Consider the following 15754-nt stretch of genomic DNA (forward strand, 5'->3'; position numbering starts at 1 on the left):
AGATTAGTTGTAATGAAGATATTTGAAACTGGCAGTAGCTACATGAATTTGAGTATTGAAGAAGTCTTTGCGTTTTGTAACATTGTTTCCATAGGGTCGGGTTTGGCATTCTGAGGAAACCACTTCATACAGGACCTGAAAATATACACTCCTTTCCAAAAAGAAAGAGCTTCGTGATTCATCTGATACGTTGTATGATTGAAATGCTGCCCGAACTGCAGGTGGTACTCCACCCATTCCTGTTGTTTTGCATCAAAAGAGCGAAATGGATGAGGTGGCACCTGGCCGCTGGCATTCTTTGTTTCAGTCATTGTTGTGTGCTGGACTTGTGTGTCAATCAATCTGCCAATAGCAGTGTGCAAGGAGGTAATTTGTTGACTCTGAAACTGAAAGTTCTTGCTCTCCAGAAGTTACCATTGCATACACAAGTTAAAGACACTGTAAAATATGATACATACAAAAATTGTGTAAATATTTATGACTTTCCGACAAGTACAAAATTTAAGCACTAGACTCGTCACCAGTGGATGTCTGATATGTTGTTAATTGAGGTGGCCAATGAAGACAATCAAACATCTAAAACAGATAGCACAATAACAACACACAACTTTTGTATTGCTGTAGGTCCTTTTTGTGGTTAATTGCTATAAGCAATGTGAGTAATATCCTTGACAGAATTAGTCTTGAATACTGATACAATCCAATAAGTCACTGACTTGTAGTAATGCTTCGTTTTGTCATGCTATGTCCATGTTATGTCCTAACTGCAGTTGCCTGTACTAAGATTAACAAGTCTGTAGATTCTATGAATCTGGGACAAAGCTCAGTGTATGGTTGCTCAAAAAGACGTACCAGCCAGTCATAGGCAGTGAGGTCATGTGAATTCTTCATCATCATCATCATCATCTAGTGGTAAATATGTGTTGCGCTCACCCATTGGAGATAGTGAACAACAAAAGAGCGTGCTCTCCGACAGCTGGTACGAGGTTTAAAATTGCCATCTCTTGCATAAGTGGGTGCATTGCGCCACATGTGGTCAACAGAGACGCCACTGATAGTAGATTTTTAATCTTTATTTTCACTGCTTGTTTCAAGCTGTGCTCATTGTCATGCTCATTGTGAAGTGGCACATATGTATTACATTTTAGATAGAAGATGGCCTAATGTTAATTGCATATAAATGTATTATGGGCTGAAAATGACCACAACTGAAAGTTTATAATTCAAAGATGGTACAGCATCTAGAGGTAAAGGAATAACATACATAATTGTTTCACAGAAATAAGTATGAGATAAAATATTGTCCCAAAAATGAAAGGTATTCTGAAGAACCATCACACATTTTGTTTTAAAGCATGATGAATATTGTGTGTGTAGATTGTGTTGTGTGTGTCACCTGAGCAAGAAGAAATACAAATCTGTGTCGAGTGTAACACACAGTGTGCATGGCGCGTGCACACACACATTTGGTGCTCTCTCTCTCTCTCTCTCTCTCTCTCTCTCTCTCTCTCTCTCTCTCTCTCTCTCTCTCTCTCTCCCTCCCTCCTCCCACCCCCCTCTCTCTTTCTCCCCCACCCACTCCCTCCTGTAGTGGATTAGGAAAATTATAATTTTAATAACATAACTGTCATCAACAGTAAAGATAAAAAGTGCTGAAATGTGCCTTACTAATCTGCTGCTGTACATTTTATTTAATAGGGATGGTCAGTATTTTCATCTTCTGCAAGCAAGATTGCAAGCAAAGCAACGGAGGGAGCCATCAAGATTGGAGGGATTGCATCTCAGAAGGTAGCTGAAATTAGTGTTTCTGTTGGTGAAAAGGTAAGAGCTGTAGAATGCTTCTTCCCAATAGGCTATACAGTTTCTCCCAGCTGATGGTTTCAAGAGCAACTTAAAACTGGATTCTCCATTTCTAGAGTTTTGGCCTGTTGGGATTCTGTGTTTTTCTTACTGGGTTTGTGTTTGTATAGTGCGTCTCGAACCTTTACGGTCAAAATTATGCACAAGGTAAAGGATCTTGAATTGAGATGTTTGAGACAAGAAAGTTAGTAAGTTAGTTTTTTGTTGATGTAAATAACTTACACCTTGTAGCTGCTTTTCATAGTGTCCACTAGCTGTCTTCATGTAATCATTATGGTGGCACATAAAATGTTGCCACATTCTCTCAAATATTCCTGTTAACTGCTGTACAGTGAGATAAGCAGCTAAACCCTCCAAAAAACTCTTGCGTTTACTGGGTTTCATGCAACCGTGCGAGAGAAAACATACAATACTGAAATTCGGCAGTCGTGTTTCCCTTCAGATGCGACCACCTATACCAGTCGAACAATAAGGTATCTTTTATTCAGGTATCCACAGACATAACATCAAAATGGTGCAGTGCACCGTTGTGTTGAAACCACAATCTCTCGCAGACAACAGAAACAGTCTCTAACAAATAAGGCAGCACACATCACTTTAATGCCTAGTAATATGTAGCATAAAATTGAGATGGCAACAGATGAGGTCTTTTTGTTAATCTTGTGCAGTTTGAGCCCACAAGCTGATAGAGAATTGGTACTGATAATATGAGAAGAGCATCTGAATTTTCATCACTCTAGACATAGTTACTGAGGCAGTTGAAATGCCACCCATCATGGTGAACATGGGCCCATCCATACTGTAGAAAGTTCAACAAGTTATTGCTGTGCTGGCCAATCCTGTGACAAAACTAAACTCTAGCTTTGAAGTCATTAGGCCCCATTGTGTTGCACATGATTGCGATACATGTTTAATTTCTGCTGAATCAGTATTCTCCATGCTGCATTCTGCAGAGTATCCATTTCACAGGCATGTTGCTTATCAATAAATCTCCTTGAGTTGCGCTACTCGAACAGTTGTTTGTTGAGAACTTTGGTCAGTTCTGTGACTTGAACTGCTCAGTTTCTCAGAATTTTCTACTCTTGGTGATAAATATGTTCCAATTAGGTTCCAGTTCTGGAACGTTTCGCTGGACATTTGCTTGGATTTCTGGGTACTACATTGTGATGGGACTGATGACCTCAGATGTTAAGTCCCATAGTGCTCAGAGCCATTTGAACATTGTGATGCAATGCAAATGAATGAAAGAATGAATATATGGCAGCAAGTTACTATTATGAGTAACACTCTGTCTTTGAGATTGCTAATGAACTGTAAACAGTGGTAGTCTCCACTGTGGACATGTCACATATGAATGAATATTGTCTTTTGAGGTAGTGCCACAAATGCTGATGAAACAGGCTGTTGTTTATAACAAAACACAAGGAGTTCACAATATATCCTAATACCTAAAATATTAATTTCCAAACACTGACTCCTTATCTCAAAATATTCAATTCAACACCCCTACTGCATAGAATGTCCCACGTATTATGTCAGACTATCAGGCCGTGGTACATCCATTAGTCTTCAGCTAAAATAAAATACTGGCTGTTGTACTTAATAGAGGTAGTTCATGATGTTGTTCTCTCCAGGAATAGTCTGAGTCACATTTCTGTCTGAGTAAGTACTGGAATTTTCATTATTATGAAATATGCTCCAAGACTTAAAACAAAAACAAAAAACACACCATGAAGGAATTATCCAAGTTGGATGGTGATTGGTGGTCATGATGTACATGTACAGCACAAAAAAGATTCAATTTAAGAATAATAGGATGATTTATTCAAGAGAAAGAGCTTCACAAATTGACAAGTTAGTAATGTTTTGGTCTACCGTTTGCCATTGTGCAAGCAATTATTCAGTTTGGCATTGATTGATAGTTGTTGGATGCCCTACTAAGGGACATCATGCTAAACTCTGTCCAATTGACACATTAAATCATCAAAATACTGAGCTGGTTGATGGGCTGTGCTCATAACACTCTAAAAATTCTCACTTGGGGAGAGATGTGGTGACCTTGCTGACTATGGTAGGAGATGACAAGCAGTAGAAACTATCACCATGTGTCGATGAGCGTTGTCATGCAGAAATGTAATCCCAGCATGCCATACCTTGAAGAGCAACAAAATGGGACATAGGATATAGTAAACATACAGCTGTGCTGTAAGGGTGCTGTGGATGACAATAAAAGGGGTCCTGTTATGAAATGGTACAGCCCATCTAACTTGGTTAACATGCCATGTGGTGGGCAATAGTTTGGTTGGAATATTACTGGTGTCAGGGATGTCTCCAGACAAGTCTTCGTTGGTCATTGGGGCTCAGTTGAAGTGGAACTCAGCACTGAAGACAATTCTACTCCAGGCAGTGAGATTTGAGAGGCCCCAATGACCAATGAGGATGTGTCTGGAGATGACCCAATCAGCAGTAGAATACTGACCTGACTGCCACCTGCCATATGGCGCGACAACTGGTTTGGGGTGCCATTTCATTTTGTAACAGGACCCATTTGGTTGTCATCCACAGCACCCTTACGGCACAGTGGTACGTAGACGATCTTCTATGCCCCATTTTGTTGCCCTTCATGGCAAGCCATCCTGGGCTCATATTTCAGCAAGATACTGCCTGCCCACATACAGCGAGACTTTCTACTGCTTGCCTTCATGATTGCCAAACCTTACTTTGGTCAGCAAGCCACCAGATGTGTCTCAAATTGAAAAAAAAAATGAAGCACACTCTGGGGGAGTGCCGTCCAACTAGATGAGGATTTTGACACTGTTGCACCAATTTAACAGAATCTCCCATGTAGACATCTAACAACTTTTATCGGTTGATGCCAAGCCAAATAACTTCTTGCATAAGAGTTAGAAGTGGGTCAACACTTCATTGGGTTTATCAATTTGTGAAGCTCTTTCTCCTGAGTAAATCATCCTTTTTTTCTGAAATTGTTGTCATTTGTTTGTCTATACTTGTAAATCGTGTCTACAAATTACCATCCGCAGGTAATTCCTTCATGATGCGTCTTTCCTCCCCCTCTTAGAATGTATAATGGCTGAACATAGGTTTCTGTTGTAGCTTCACTTTAGTGTTTAGATTATGTAAATGCTTTTTTTTTAATGAGATTTTATTTATTTCCGTTGCAGTTCTCCCAGTCCAACATATTATGAATCCCTGTGTTTGGTTTCATCAGACACCTTTTTGAATAGGTTGTTCCCCATGCTCTTGTAAGAGTTAATCTTATCCAGTGCTTTCTTTCTAAAACTTTTTTAAGCGCTACCCTCAGTTGCAGTCAACAAAACATCACAATCTTACAATTTTCTTCCATTATGCAGAGTCTGGCAATGCTTCACATGGAACTAAATGAAGACATAGCTGTACTGTTACAAACTAATAGGCCATGATTGAGATGTCTGGGGTTCATTTTTATCAGAGGTCAGTGACACAGAAATTATTTGGGTGTAATTGAGGGTTCTTAACTTCAGTTAAATAAAAATTTGCATTGGGTTAATTTATTCGTGGTCAACTGCACTCAGAATTTCTAATCATTTTACATCTTAAAAAATAATTGAACACACAAATATGAGCACAGTGGCAGTGTCTTATTTTGCTGATCTGCTTAAAGTAAATCCCACATTGGTAAGAGAGAGGCTGATCACTGACGTCTTCATGCTGCTTCTCCTTGTTTTTTGTGTCAGGCACCAGATGTCTTCCTTTCTGAAACCATGAATTCACGTGGTCATCAGGTTTGAAAATTTGTAGTGGAGGACCAACCAACTTCATGAAAATTAGATGTTCTGTTCTATTTAGATGCAATGATGGTCTTGTTAGAGTCTTGATAAAGTTCATTTATGAGAAGCCTGTTTCACTTTCACATTGAAATTGGGATACTGCCCATAGTGTTAAAAGGGGCAGGACGGACATTGGGCATTTCTTCTGAGCAAGATATTCATGGAAATCTCTTAAGATTAGGCTTTCATGAAGCTTAAAACATGTACACAAGTTTCTTATTTCTGCTTCTCCATAAGTTACATCATGTATTTATGGCCAAGTGGTAGTATGCAAAACTGTAGCCAATTCTGGGATTTCAGTGTCATTTGACATTAAAAGGTGATTCTCCATATGCCTGTCCAGGCACTTGCAGAACTCACAGCATCAACGTGATTCCCTTTATTTCTTGCTCCTTTTGAGATTCACACAGTTAAACATTAAAGTGTTTCTGCTTCCAAGGCTCTAGTATAGTGTGGGCCATGTTTTGTCTTTCTTTCAGAAATGCCTTAATTTTCTGGTGTAGCTCCTAATGGGCCAAATAAAATGTAATGCATGAGCTTTCAAGTCAGCACGCTAAGTTCTGCCAACTGTTGATGGGTATCGCACATCAGTGTGAGGTTTAATATAAAGTTGACGTGGGTTGTGTGTTTAAGTTGTTCTCCGCACATGACTTGCTCAGTTTTTATCTCTTGGCATCATCTTTGGTAATTTTGAAATGTGTCATTGAAACTTCAACATTTTTCCACATGACTGAGGCTGCTCTTTAAGTTAGAAGCATCTTTATCTAGAATCCTTAAGGAATTACACCCTTTGTCCTTGCTTGCAGTACTCAAGCCTTATCAGTTGAGACTGTAACAAGATTGTTTCAGAACCTCATCATTGAACCCCAGTACTCACTAATAAGTCCTCAGTTACTACATATGTCTTCAGCAGTGACATCTTGCCATTCAGTAATTCCTCAAAAAAATTTTGGCTGGTTGATCAATATCTGGAAGTTTTGTTCTCAGATACTTTATCTGTGATGACAGCTGACTGAGTGTGGTACTATAAGGAGGTCAGTTTTACTGTTCCCATGCACTATAATTTTTGCTACCTTGTTCCCCATTTCTATCCCAACATCAGAAGCAATTATTTATGAACTGCTTTAATTGAATGAAGAATGCAGGCCATATTGAAACCATTAAACTTCCATGTCAGTTTGTTTCAAAATTGTGGAAGGCTTGATTTTTGTTGACTTATTTATTTGTTCAAATTACATGATCAGTTACTTTCCTTTTCAAAAGCATTAGTACATGACGTTTCCAAAGTTCTCAGTTTTACAGTTTTTAGTGTTTCAACTGCATGCTGATAAGCTGAATTGACTTTATGTATCAGTATTTTCTTGCAGAGAAAAAGCATTTGCTGAGATTTCTTTCCAGCTCCACCAATTCCACAAATTGAAACTGAAATCCACTGCTGTGAAATATTCATCCCTCATGATGTGCTTTCAATTCCCAAGTTGCCAACCTCTTTAAAAATTTTGCAGCCAAATCTTTTATTTTTTACCACCAACTACTGCAACTTACTGCAAAATTTGTTTTTTCTCCAAATCCCAGCATTTGGGAATATCCTCTGTCCCACTGCTACAAGCAGTTGAAAGCTCTTTGTTGTCATCTTCTTTTGCGTCACCACACAGCAACGATCCCGTTTCCCCATCATTGTTTACTTTTGAATCAGTAACTTTCAGCTGTTACACTGCTAGGTTGGATTTAAAATGGTTCATTATCATCTTTATCCTTCAAAACTAACCACACAGTCAAAATAACAGCCTAAATCACCATCCAACACAAGCCTTTGTGCTTGTAAGATCGAAAATTCCTTTTTCATGATTATTGGAGTATGGACCATCAGTTAATTTCCGTTCAGCTGTGCAGATTACGAACACAATCTAACACTTTCATTGAATAATATTATGAAAATGAATGATAGATTGCTACTGGAGGTAAAAATGACAGATTGAGTTGCAGATAGGCACAACGAAAAGACTGTTACCCCTTGATCTGTTAGCCATAGCCTTCTTCAGAAAAGGGGAACAAACACACACACACACACACACACACACACACACACACACACACACACAATATTCATGCAACCAAGTGCACATCAGGCCCACATGACCACTATCTCCAGTTGCTCTGGCCACAATGCATCTGTATCATGTCAAGCAGAAGAAGCAATTTAGAGTGGGGCAGGGAAGGGGGAGGGATAGCAGGGTATGGGTGAAGGAATGGAGTCAGCATTGTCTGGCAGAGTGTGCAGGGGCTAGGTGGTAGGAGAAGGCTACCATTTATACAATGGCTTGTTTGTATCAAGAGCCAACATAATCTAATTTTTTAGCACTCAGCATTGTAAGATAACCACAAGAGTGTCCTTTGTTTGGACCAACTCCACACACAGAAAAAGACCTATGACAAATCATAGGTGTTGTCTTCATAAAATACCATCACGTTCTAATGTTATGGTCGTAATTTCAGAGTAAAATGTTCTAATAATCTTAAATTGAGTGTAACCCTCCTCTTTGGCCAATGAACTTTATTTTGTTTAGACAGACTTAATGTTATTTCAGCTGGTTGTGACTTTTATTATCTGAGTATTTTTAGTTCCTGCAGTTTTGTATGAAGTAGCTTTTACTGTAAAGTTTGTAAGGGAGAAAAAAGAGGCCCATCTTACAAAAATATGTAAAATTAAATTCATTCATATGTTAGCTGCTCTTACTGCTCTTGATACCACCACCTCCACCACTAATGCACCACAGCTTTATACCAAGAAGCATGCTTAGTAAAGTTAGACATTGTTCAAAATTTCTATCTATTTATTAACTAACTTACACATGCTGTGTCCTACAAACCATAGAATTAAAACCAAAACCACCACCACCACCAACAACAACAACAACAACAACAACAAAATAAAAAAAAGGAACATTGACAAGTTCATCGTACCTTGAGGTTGTTTAGTGAATCTTGCTGTTAGACCTTTTGTGATAAATAGGGGAACATTTTGAGAAAACTTAGAATCATTGTACCCCATCTTTACAGTTAATTTAAATTTTACACCTTACTAGAGTTGTCAGTGTGTTAGCGATGAATTATCTCTGTTAATCTATTTTCGCTACAATTGTAATTTTGTTGGAAGAGAGGAAAGTATATACTATCATTCTCTTTTGGTTAAAATACAAAAGACTTCATTTTCAGCTAATCTGTCATTCCTGTGTTATCTTTAACGGTGTGTATTTCTCTTACAAAATGCACTTGGCATGTTCATCACTTTTGAAACTTTAATTCCTATTTTATGAGAGCAGTTAAAATTATTTACCATGATCCCGCATAAATGCCTGAAGTTTTAAGCTCTACAAGCTACATTAGTTCAAGATGTTTATAAAAAGTATCTCAAATTATTGTACAAGGTAGTATTTGTCAAAACTAGAAAATTCCTAAAATCATATACTCAGAACCCAATACTGGTTGAGATGGCCAATCGGCCCTCTCATTCCCATCTGTCTGATATGTGGAAGTAAACACTGTAGACAGTGATGAATGTGGTTACCACACATCCTACAAGCTTTCTTCGCAGTGAATCACATGCTCTTTAAAATACATCTGACTCCATCCCGATTGTGTCACATGCTCCTGTAATGTCCACACATTGTGAATGGGTTGGATATTACCAATGTATTTAAATGGTCCTGCAGATAGATTCAAATGAATGTAGGTCTGGTGAAAGGTAAAGCTGTGTTACAGTACTTCCTTGGCCAATCTATTGCCCACGAAACATTAGTATGAGATGCTGTTGCATGATTTGTAGAAAATGGGGTAATGTCTCATGCATAAACCATGGCTATGGTCTTTCTGCAAGGTTAACATTTTCCAATTCATAATGCAGACGCCTGTCAATCCATTTGGTAAAGTGTATGACCTCATAAATATTTCATGGACAATTCCTGCGCTCAGCATACATTTTTACTGAATTGACCCTGATGTCTCACTGTCATGACTGCTTGAGAATTGGCACCTACACATACATGCACAGTGCTAAGTCCTTACAAAGATAGATGTGAGTAAGAGTGACACATCTGGTTATTTCCCCCTCATGGTTGCACTGTGTACAAACTCCTCTCTTAAGTTATTTCTAATATTAACAAAAATTTTTATCACCTTAAGAGAGATTTGCTGTGAAATCAATCTATAATTTAGCAGTGGATCATGCTTTTTTAATGGCCCTATGGCTTAAACAATGTGTGCATAACAAGGATAGCTGATGTTTATGCTTACTAAGATATGTGAAAATTAGCAACAGTTTTTTTTACATGCCTCAGTAACTCTGTGGAGTAGAAATTGAAAGTGAGAAATCTATGTTCATGCCCTTATGCTGCACCATGTTCTCGTGGAACTCCAGGGATCTACATTTTGTTGTCTTGTGTCAGGACCTCAGCTACTTGAGTTAGTTAATTCTTTCTTGTTGGAAATTAGATACTGAATCTGCTTCACATTATTCCTGTTGCCCTGTTGGGCCCTTGTTTGTGAGTAATTGATGAAATAAAAATTTGGAATTTTGTGTGATAATAGTGTTTAAAAAAATTCACAAAACATAGTCGGTTGCTTGGTGTAATGGATGGGATAACGGCTTTACATGCAGGAGGGTATGGGATCGAGTCTCGTCAGGTGCAGTAAGTTTTTTCTATTTTTAAATCTTTATCAAAATGATGTTGATCATCATTTTTGTTCAGTTGATTGATTTAAATGTATTTTTTAATTCTATTCCTTTGTCACATAATTTTAGTCATAATACCAACTTCTTCAATTGCTCTCATTTCTCTTCCTGTCTCTATTTCTCCACTTGAAATTTTTGTTGGTGTGTTTTTAATTAATTTAGAGTATTAACTTTGATTTAATGTGATCTGTTTTATCATCCTGTTTTTGTCCACATTATTACGTTTCATTGTATCTCTTTCTCATTTTGCTTTAATTTCATTTTACTTATAAACTCATATTTCATTTAAATTTTCATCTGCATGATTTTGTCCATAGTGCAGTAGGTATTTGTTATGTTTTAAATGTATATATGACTATTATTGTGCAAAGAAAAAACCTGCACATCTGGTAACAAAAATGCATTTTTCACACCTTCGCAGAAATATAGGTTTTTTTTTTTTTTTTTTACTGATCAGAATTTTCAGATAATTGAATATTGTAATAGATAAATATAATTAGATTCATATTCACAAAAATTCTGACTGGAGGAAAAATGATATAAAGAAAAAAAAAAATGAAACAAATGAAAAAGTTCATATGGTGATTAAAAGGATGACAGAGGAATAGAAATAGAAAATTACATTTAAACCAATTAACTGAATAAAAATCTTGATTTAAATAATTTCAATAAAGGTTTAAAAATAAAATAATTATTGTGCACTTGATGATTCGAACCCACAACCTCATACATATGAAGCTGTTATCCTATCAATTATACCACGCAACTGGGTTATGTAATGCAAGTTTTGTAACACTGTTGAGTATCACACAAAATTCTGAAATTTCATCATCAATTACTCGCAAACTAGCACCCACTAGTGTCAGTGGCTGCAGTGTGATACCGTATAAACAATTTCAAAAAGTTGGTCGCACTGCTGAGGACATCTTGCAAGTCAGACAAGGTGACAAATGCTTGCCATCAGGAGGCTGAACACAGAGCCAATAGAAACCTACAAACATAAACAACAGTTTAAAAAAGTATATTATGACAAGGATAGTTGATACTCGCCATATAGTGGAGATGCTGAGTCGCACATAGGCACAACAAAAAGACTGTCAGAAAGTGAGCTTCCAGCCAGTGAGACCTTCATTGGGAATATGGACGCACACGCGTGCGCGTCGCCACAGTTTCTGGCTGCTGAGGCTAGATTGAGTCTGGCCTCAGCAGCCAGAGACTGTGGTCATGGGTGTGTGAGTTGCGATTTGTGTGTGTGTTTGTGTGTGTGTGTGTGTGTGTGTGTGTGTGTGTGTGTTTTTTTTTTTGTCCGTTTCTGCCAGATTGGAGGGAAACGGGAGGGAGAGGGGTGGGTGGCTGGGTGGATCTGCTCTTATTACCTAGGTTGAGATACACATGAAGTGTAAGGAGAAATACACATGAAGTGTAAGGAGAAAGAATGCAACTACTGAGAAGTGTTACAAACTACTTCTTGTCTTTGACTTCTTTAATATGTTAAATCAACTAATCAGGGCACAATGAATGGCATGTAATTTGTAACTGAAATGTACTGGAATTAACTGCTCTGTATATAAGCATTTTTATTACTAAAAAATACTTATTCATTAATAATTAGACCTTTTATTTTTCCTTTTCTGGACTGTGAAGTACAGTAGCTTATCCCTCGGTTATCCTGGTGCATAGTGGTTTGGTATATGGGTGTTTGGGCTTTAAACCTGGTCTTGCTTTCCTCCCTTTTAGTGGCTGGATGTATTATATAATTATTGTATAAATCAAACCATTTTCCTGAAGACATTTTCATGTCTATTTTGGCATGCTTTCCCAAATGTATTTTACTGCTGTTTAACTTTAATTTTAAAACCTGAACCTACAAGAAACCACACAAATGATAAGTTTTCTTACTTGTTAATACATTGATTGGCTTTAAGTGCTCTTCCATGACTGTTCACTAAATATTAGAAAGTTTTCTCTCAGTGGCAGAGAGAGAAATTTAAGATAGCAAATTCATTGTTGTGGTGCTCTTTTGTTACTTTTTGTTATTTTTTTTGTTGGTTTGGACTTTTTAATTTGCTAGTATTGTATATCTAACCATTTTTTCTGAACCATTGTTTGGTACATTGTACCACACACAAGTAGACAATGTTCTGTCTGGCAGCATCTGAAATTTAATTCTATAGCATGTATGAATATAATGCTCTCTTTCAAAGAGAGGTAAAATGGCAGTGATTGTAGGAATGTTGTCAGCACCAGGGACTGAGCATACTGTCTTCATTTTATACTGCTGTTGTATAATATGATGGCTATATTTTCACCAAAAACACGTTTAAGAACTCTTTAGAAAGTTAGGGTTTAGCTGTTGGGCTAGATTTATTAAACAAAGGGAAAATTTTCCCAATACTCATAATAAATATACAATGCAAATGTAAAAATGTTGTCTTCATTCAGCCAATTTATGGCTGTGCTCCCCACTATAAAGAAGATACATATTTATTAAATGCCTTTTTGTGTAGCACACTGTGCACCTTTTGTGATGCCAGGTTCTTCAGTTTTTTAGTATTCTTTGTTGTTTGTTCATTATTTTATCATTTTAACTTTTTGTAGTGCTGCTAAAACTTCAATTTCTACCTGTAATTTTTATATATGCTGAAATTTTGAGCAAATATGTGAAGAGAGAGTATGGTTGCTTGCAGAAGCCATGTGTATAATCCTAATGTTGAGAGAATATGAGCTTAATATAAAATACATTAGTGTCCAAAAGTTACACATAATTAATAAATGAGGGCATATTTTCAAAGCTGCATGTCAGTCATTAGCAAACTACATGTAAAGGATTCTGAAACTGAAGATAAGCATTTTCAATGGAAAGACTAGAGCAAAAAAGTTATTGCCTACTCCCTAGCTGCCACATATGCTTATGAGTAATATCTCCATAAGAACATTTAAAAACTTTAACAGTCAGTTACATTCCTGAGAAGGAACTGTCTGGAAATCTGGCAGAGTCCTTGGTGACAGCTGATGGGCTGTGATGTATCTCCCTAGCGCATCACAGGTTTGCTTTAATAAGACTCAGAGGAAATCAGGCAGAGTGCTCTTCACCTGCAAGAAATTTAGTCACCAGGAATACTTAATGCAGCTGGGTATTACCATTCTTGGAGGAGAAATCTGAACCAACTACACCTCCTCCTAAAAGACTGTGTGGTTGGTTAAGTACTTCATCTATGTTGAGAGGAAGTATTAAGCTCTGTATGTCTTCCTACAACAGTACTTTATCACTTTCCATGACATCTCAATGATTATAGAAGCTACTGGTTTCTCGCTAGATGAATTTGATTAAAGAATCATTGAGCAGGCTCCGTAGTATTAAAGTACAAGGAATTCATTTTTCCTGTTATTTGTGGTCCAAACTGGTTTATGATTGACTGAGGTAGTGTGGTGGTTAAGGCATAGGACTGAGATTTGGAGGAGTGGAGTTCAGTGTGCCATATGGCCATCAAGATTTTTGTTTTTCCTTATTCCTCCAAAATTGCTTACCACAAATTCCAGGATGATTCCTCTGATGAAGGCATGCTCAATTTTCTCCCTAATCATTGTTTTATCCAAACTTGTGCTCCATCTGTAAAGACTACATACTCATTTAATTGGAGATGCCGATTCTACAGTATACAGATCCATCCCTGCACCTGCATGGGCAGGATACATACTACCAAATATCTGATGTACCAACCAGTTGTTAGCAGCCTTCAGTACAGTTTCTCAGGAAACTAAGGTTCCCGAGGCAGTTGTAAACTATACTGATACCTGTCTTGCAGACAGTTGGATTTTGTTATGAATTAAGGCTAGACATTTGTCCTATTGTGGAGTGGCTTGAGCTTGTATTGGTCTATGCTGGACATTTCCTGTGTCTGATTGTTGTCAAAACTTTGAAATGGCATGTTCAGCTCTGCTAATAGTATAGTTTGATTCTGACCTGCTTCATGGTCAACAGGGTTTCTATTCTCCAAAATGGACTCTACACAGTGTCTCCGCAGTTGGATATTGTAAGCTTCACCAGGAGCCTACACTCTCATGATTTCAAAAGTGCAAGCATGAGTGGGACATGACACTTATAATGCACTGGTGCTTCCCAGTATTTCTGGGTGAAGTCCTTTTTAAAAGAACGAAGTACTCCTTTCTTGTATAGAGTGCACAATTCTGGTCTATGAGGGAAGTCTTGACAGTTATTCAGCTGTTGTCTACCACTTCGATTTTCATTTTCTTTTTATAACTTTTGGACACATTTGTAATTATTGGTATATGTACATATTTTTTAGTAGTTAAACCTGTAGTTGTTAAATGTAAATTTTGTACTATTTCAGTTTGGACATAAAAGTAGTAATTCAGATATTCATCAAAGGTAAGGAACAATATCATATTTTTAGTTCATTGGGTACGGGTGGCATGCATGGGGTTAGACCATGCCTGGAAAATAGCTGCTCTTACAGGGCAGTAGCACTGCTGTTAATGCTTTGCGCATTCCATTTACAGTTTTATTTGTTTACAATGTGTAGTTGATGTGCATGATCATTATGTTTTATGCATCAGGTAAAGGAAGGCAAGCTGCTTGAAGATGTTAGCTCTCAGGTGTCAAATCTAGCAACAAAGGTAAGTTTTTGCAATACACACATGAAGGAATTGTTTCTGTGACTGGCAAATACTGGAGAGTGCTGACTGTTGTAGGTAGGAGATCTGGGCCGCCGTGGTTGGAAGGATATAGCAGGAACAAACACACCAGCTCCACAGAATGAATCTAGCCCAGAACCATCCACGGAGAAGTCTTCCTTACTAATTGAGGGCAGCAATTCAGTTAGGTAATTGGGCATTTATTTACTGTATCTCAGTTTGCTCAATTTATCTGTAATTGTTTTTTTCATTAAAAATGTGTATATATATGAGGAGGGCATTGGAAATGAAGATGCCATACGCCTCAGGAGAAATGCAACTTATGTATAAAGTTGGCCAATAATTGTCATTGATTCAGTAAGACAGTAACGTGAGTTACATGCAGATGAAACACAAGAAAAGATTATGTAGAGCTTAACAATTACTTTTTATGTAATTTAACTTTAACATCAAGTTATATTGTACATCTACATCAGAATTCCAAAAGTCATGTTACGGTGCATGGTGGAGGGTTATTCAGATCCCACTAATTATTTCTCCCCTCTCCAGATCCATTTGCAAATAGTGCACAGGGAAAATGACCATCAGTAAGCTCCAGTCATGGTAATTTTGAAATACATATGTGAGATAAAGTGACGTGTTCTCTTACTCTGCTTGGAATATATCCTGTCAGAATTTA

General features: G+C 37.5%; 1 protein-coding gene across 3 annotated transcripts in view; it reads left to right on the top strand.

Moving 5' to 3' along the window:
* The window catches only part of LOC126156205 (ADP-ribosylation factor GTPase-activating protein 1-like), a 102103-nt gene that overhangs the window by 61585 nt on the left and 24764 nt on the right, over positions 1-15754 (top strand). Inside the window, exons 6-8 of one of the 3 annotated variants that reach the window (XM_049916290.1) lie at positions 1699-1788; positions 14998-15057; positions 15133-15263. In XM_049916290.1, the coding sequence (XP_049772247.1) occupies positions 1699-1788; positions 14998-15057; positions 15133-15263 (281 nt within the window). Of the gene's footprint in view, positions 1-1698; positions 1822-14997; positions 15058-15132; positions 15264-15754 lie in introns of all 3 variants that reach the window. The other 2 variants (XM_049916289.1, XM_049916291.1) reach the window with 2 other exon arrangements.

This window comes from Schistocerca cancellata, unplaced genomic scaffold, assembly GCF_023864275.1.
Source record: "Schistocerca cancellata isolate TAMUIC-IGC-003103 unplaced genomic scaffold, iqSchCanc2.1 HiC_scaffold_1106, whole genome shotgun sequence".
Taxonomy (NCBI): domain Eukaryota; kingdom Metazoa; phylum Arthropoda; class Insecta; order Orthoptera; family Acrididae; genus Schistocerca; species Schistocerca cancellata.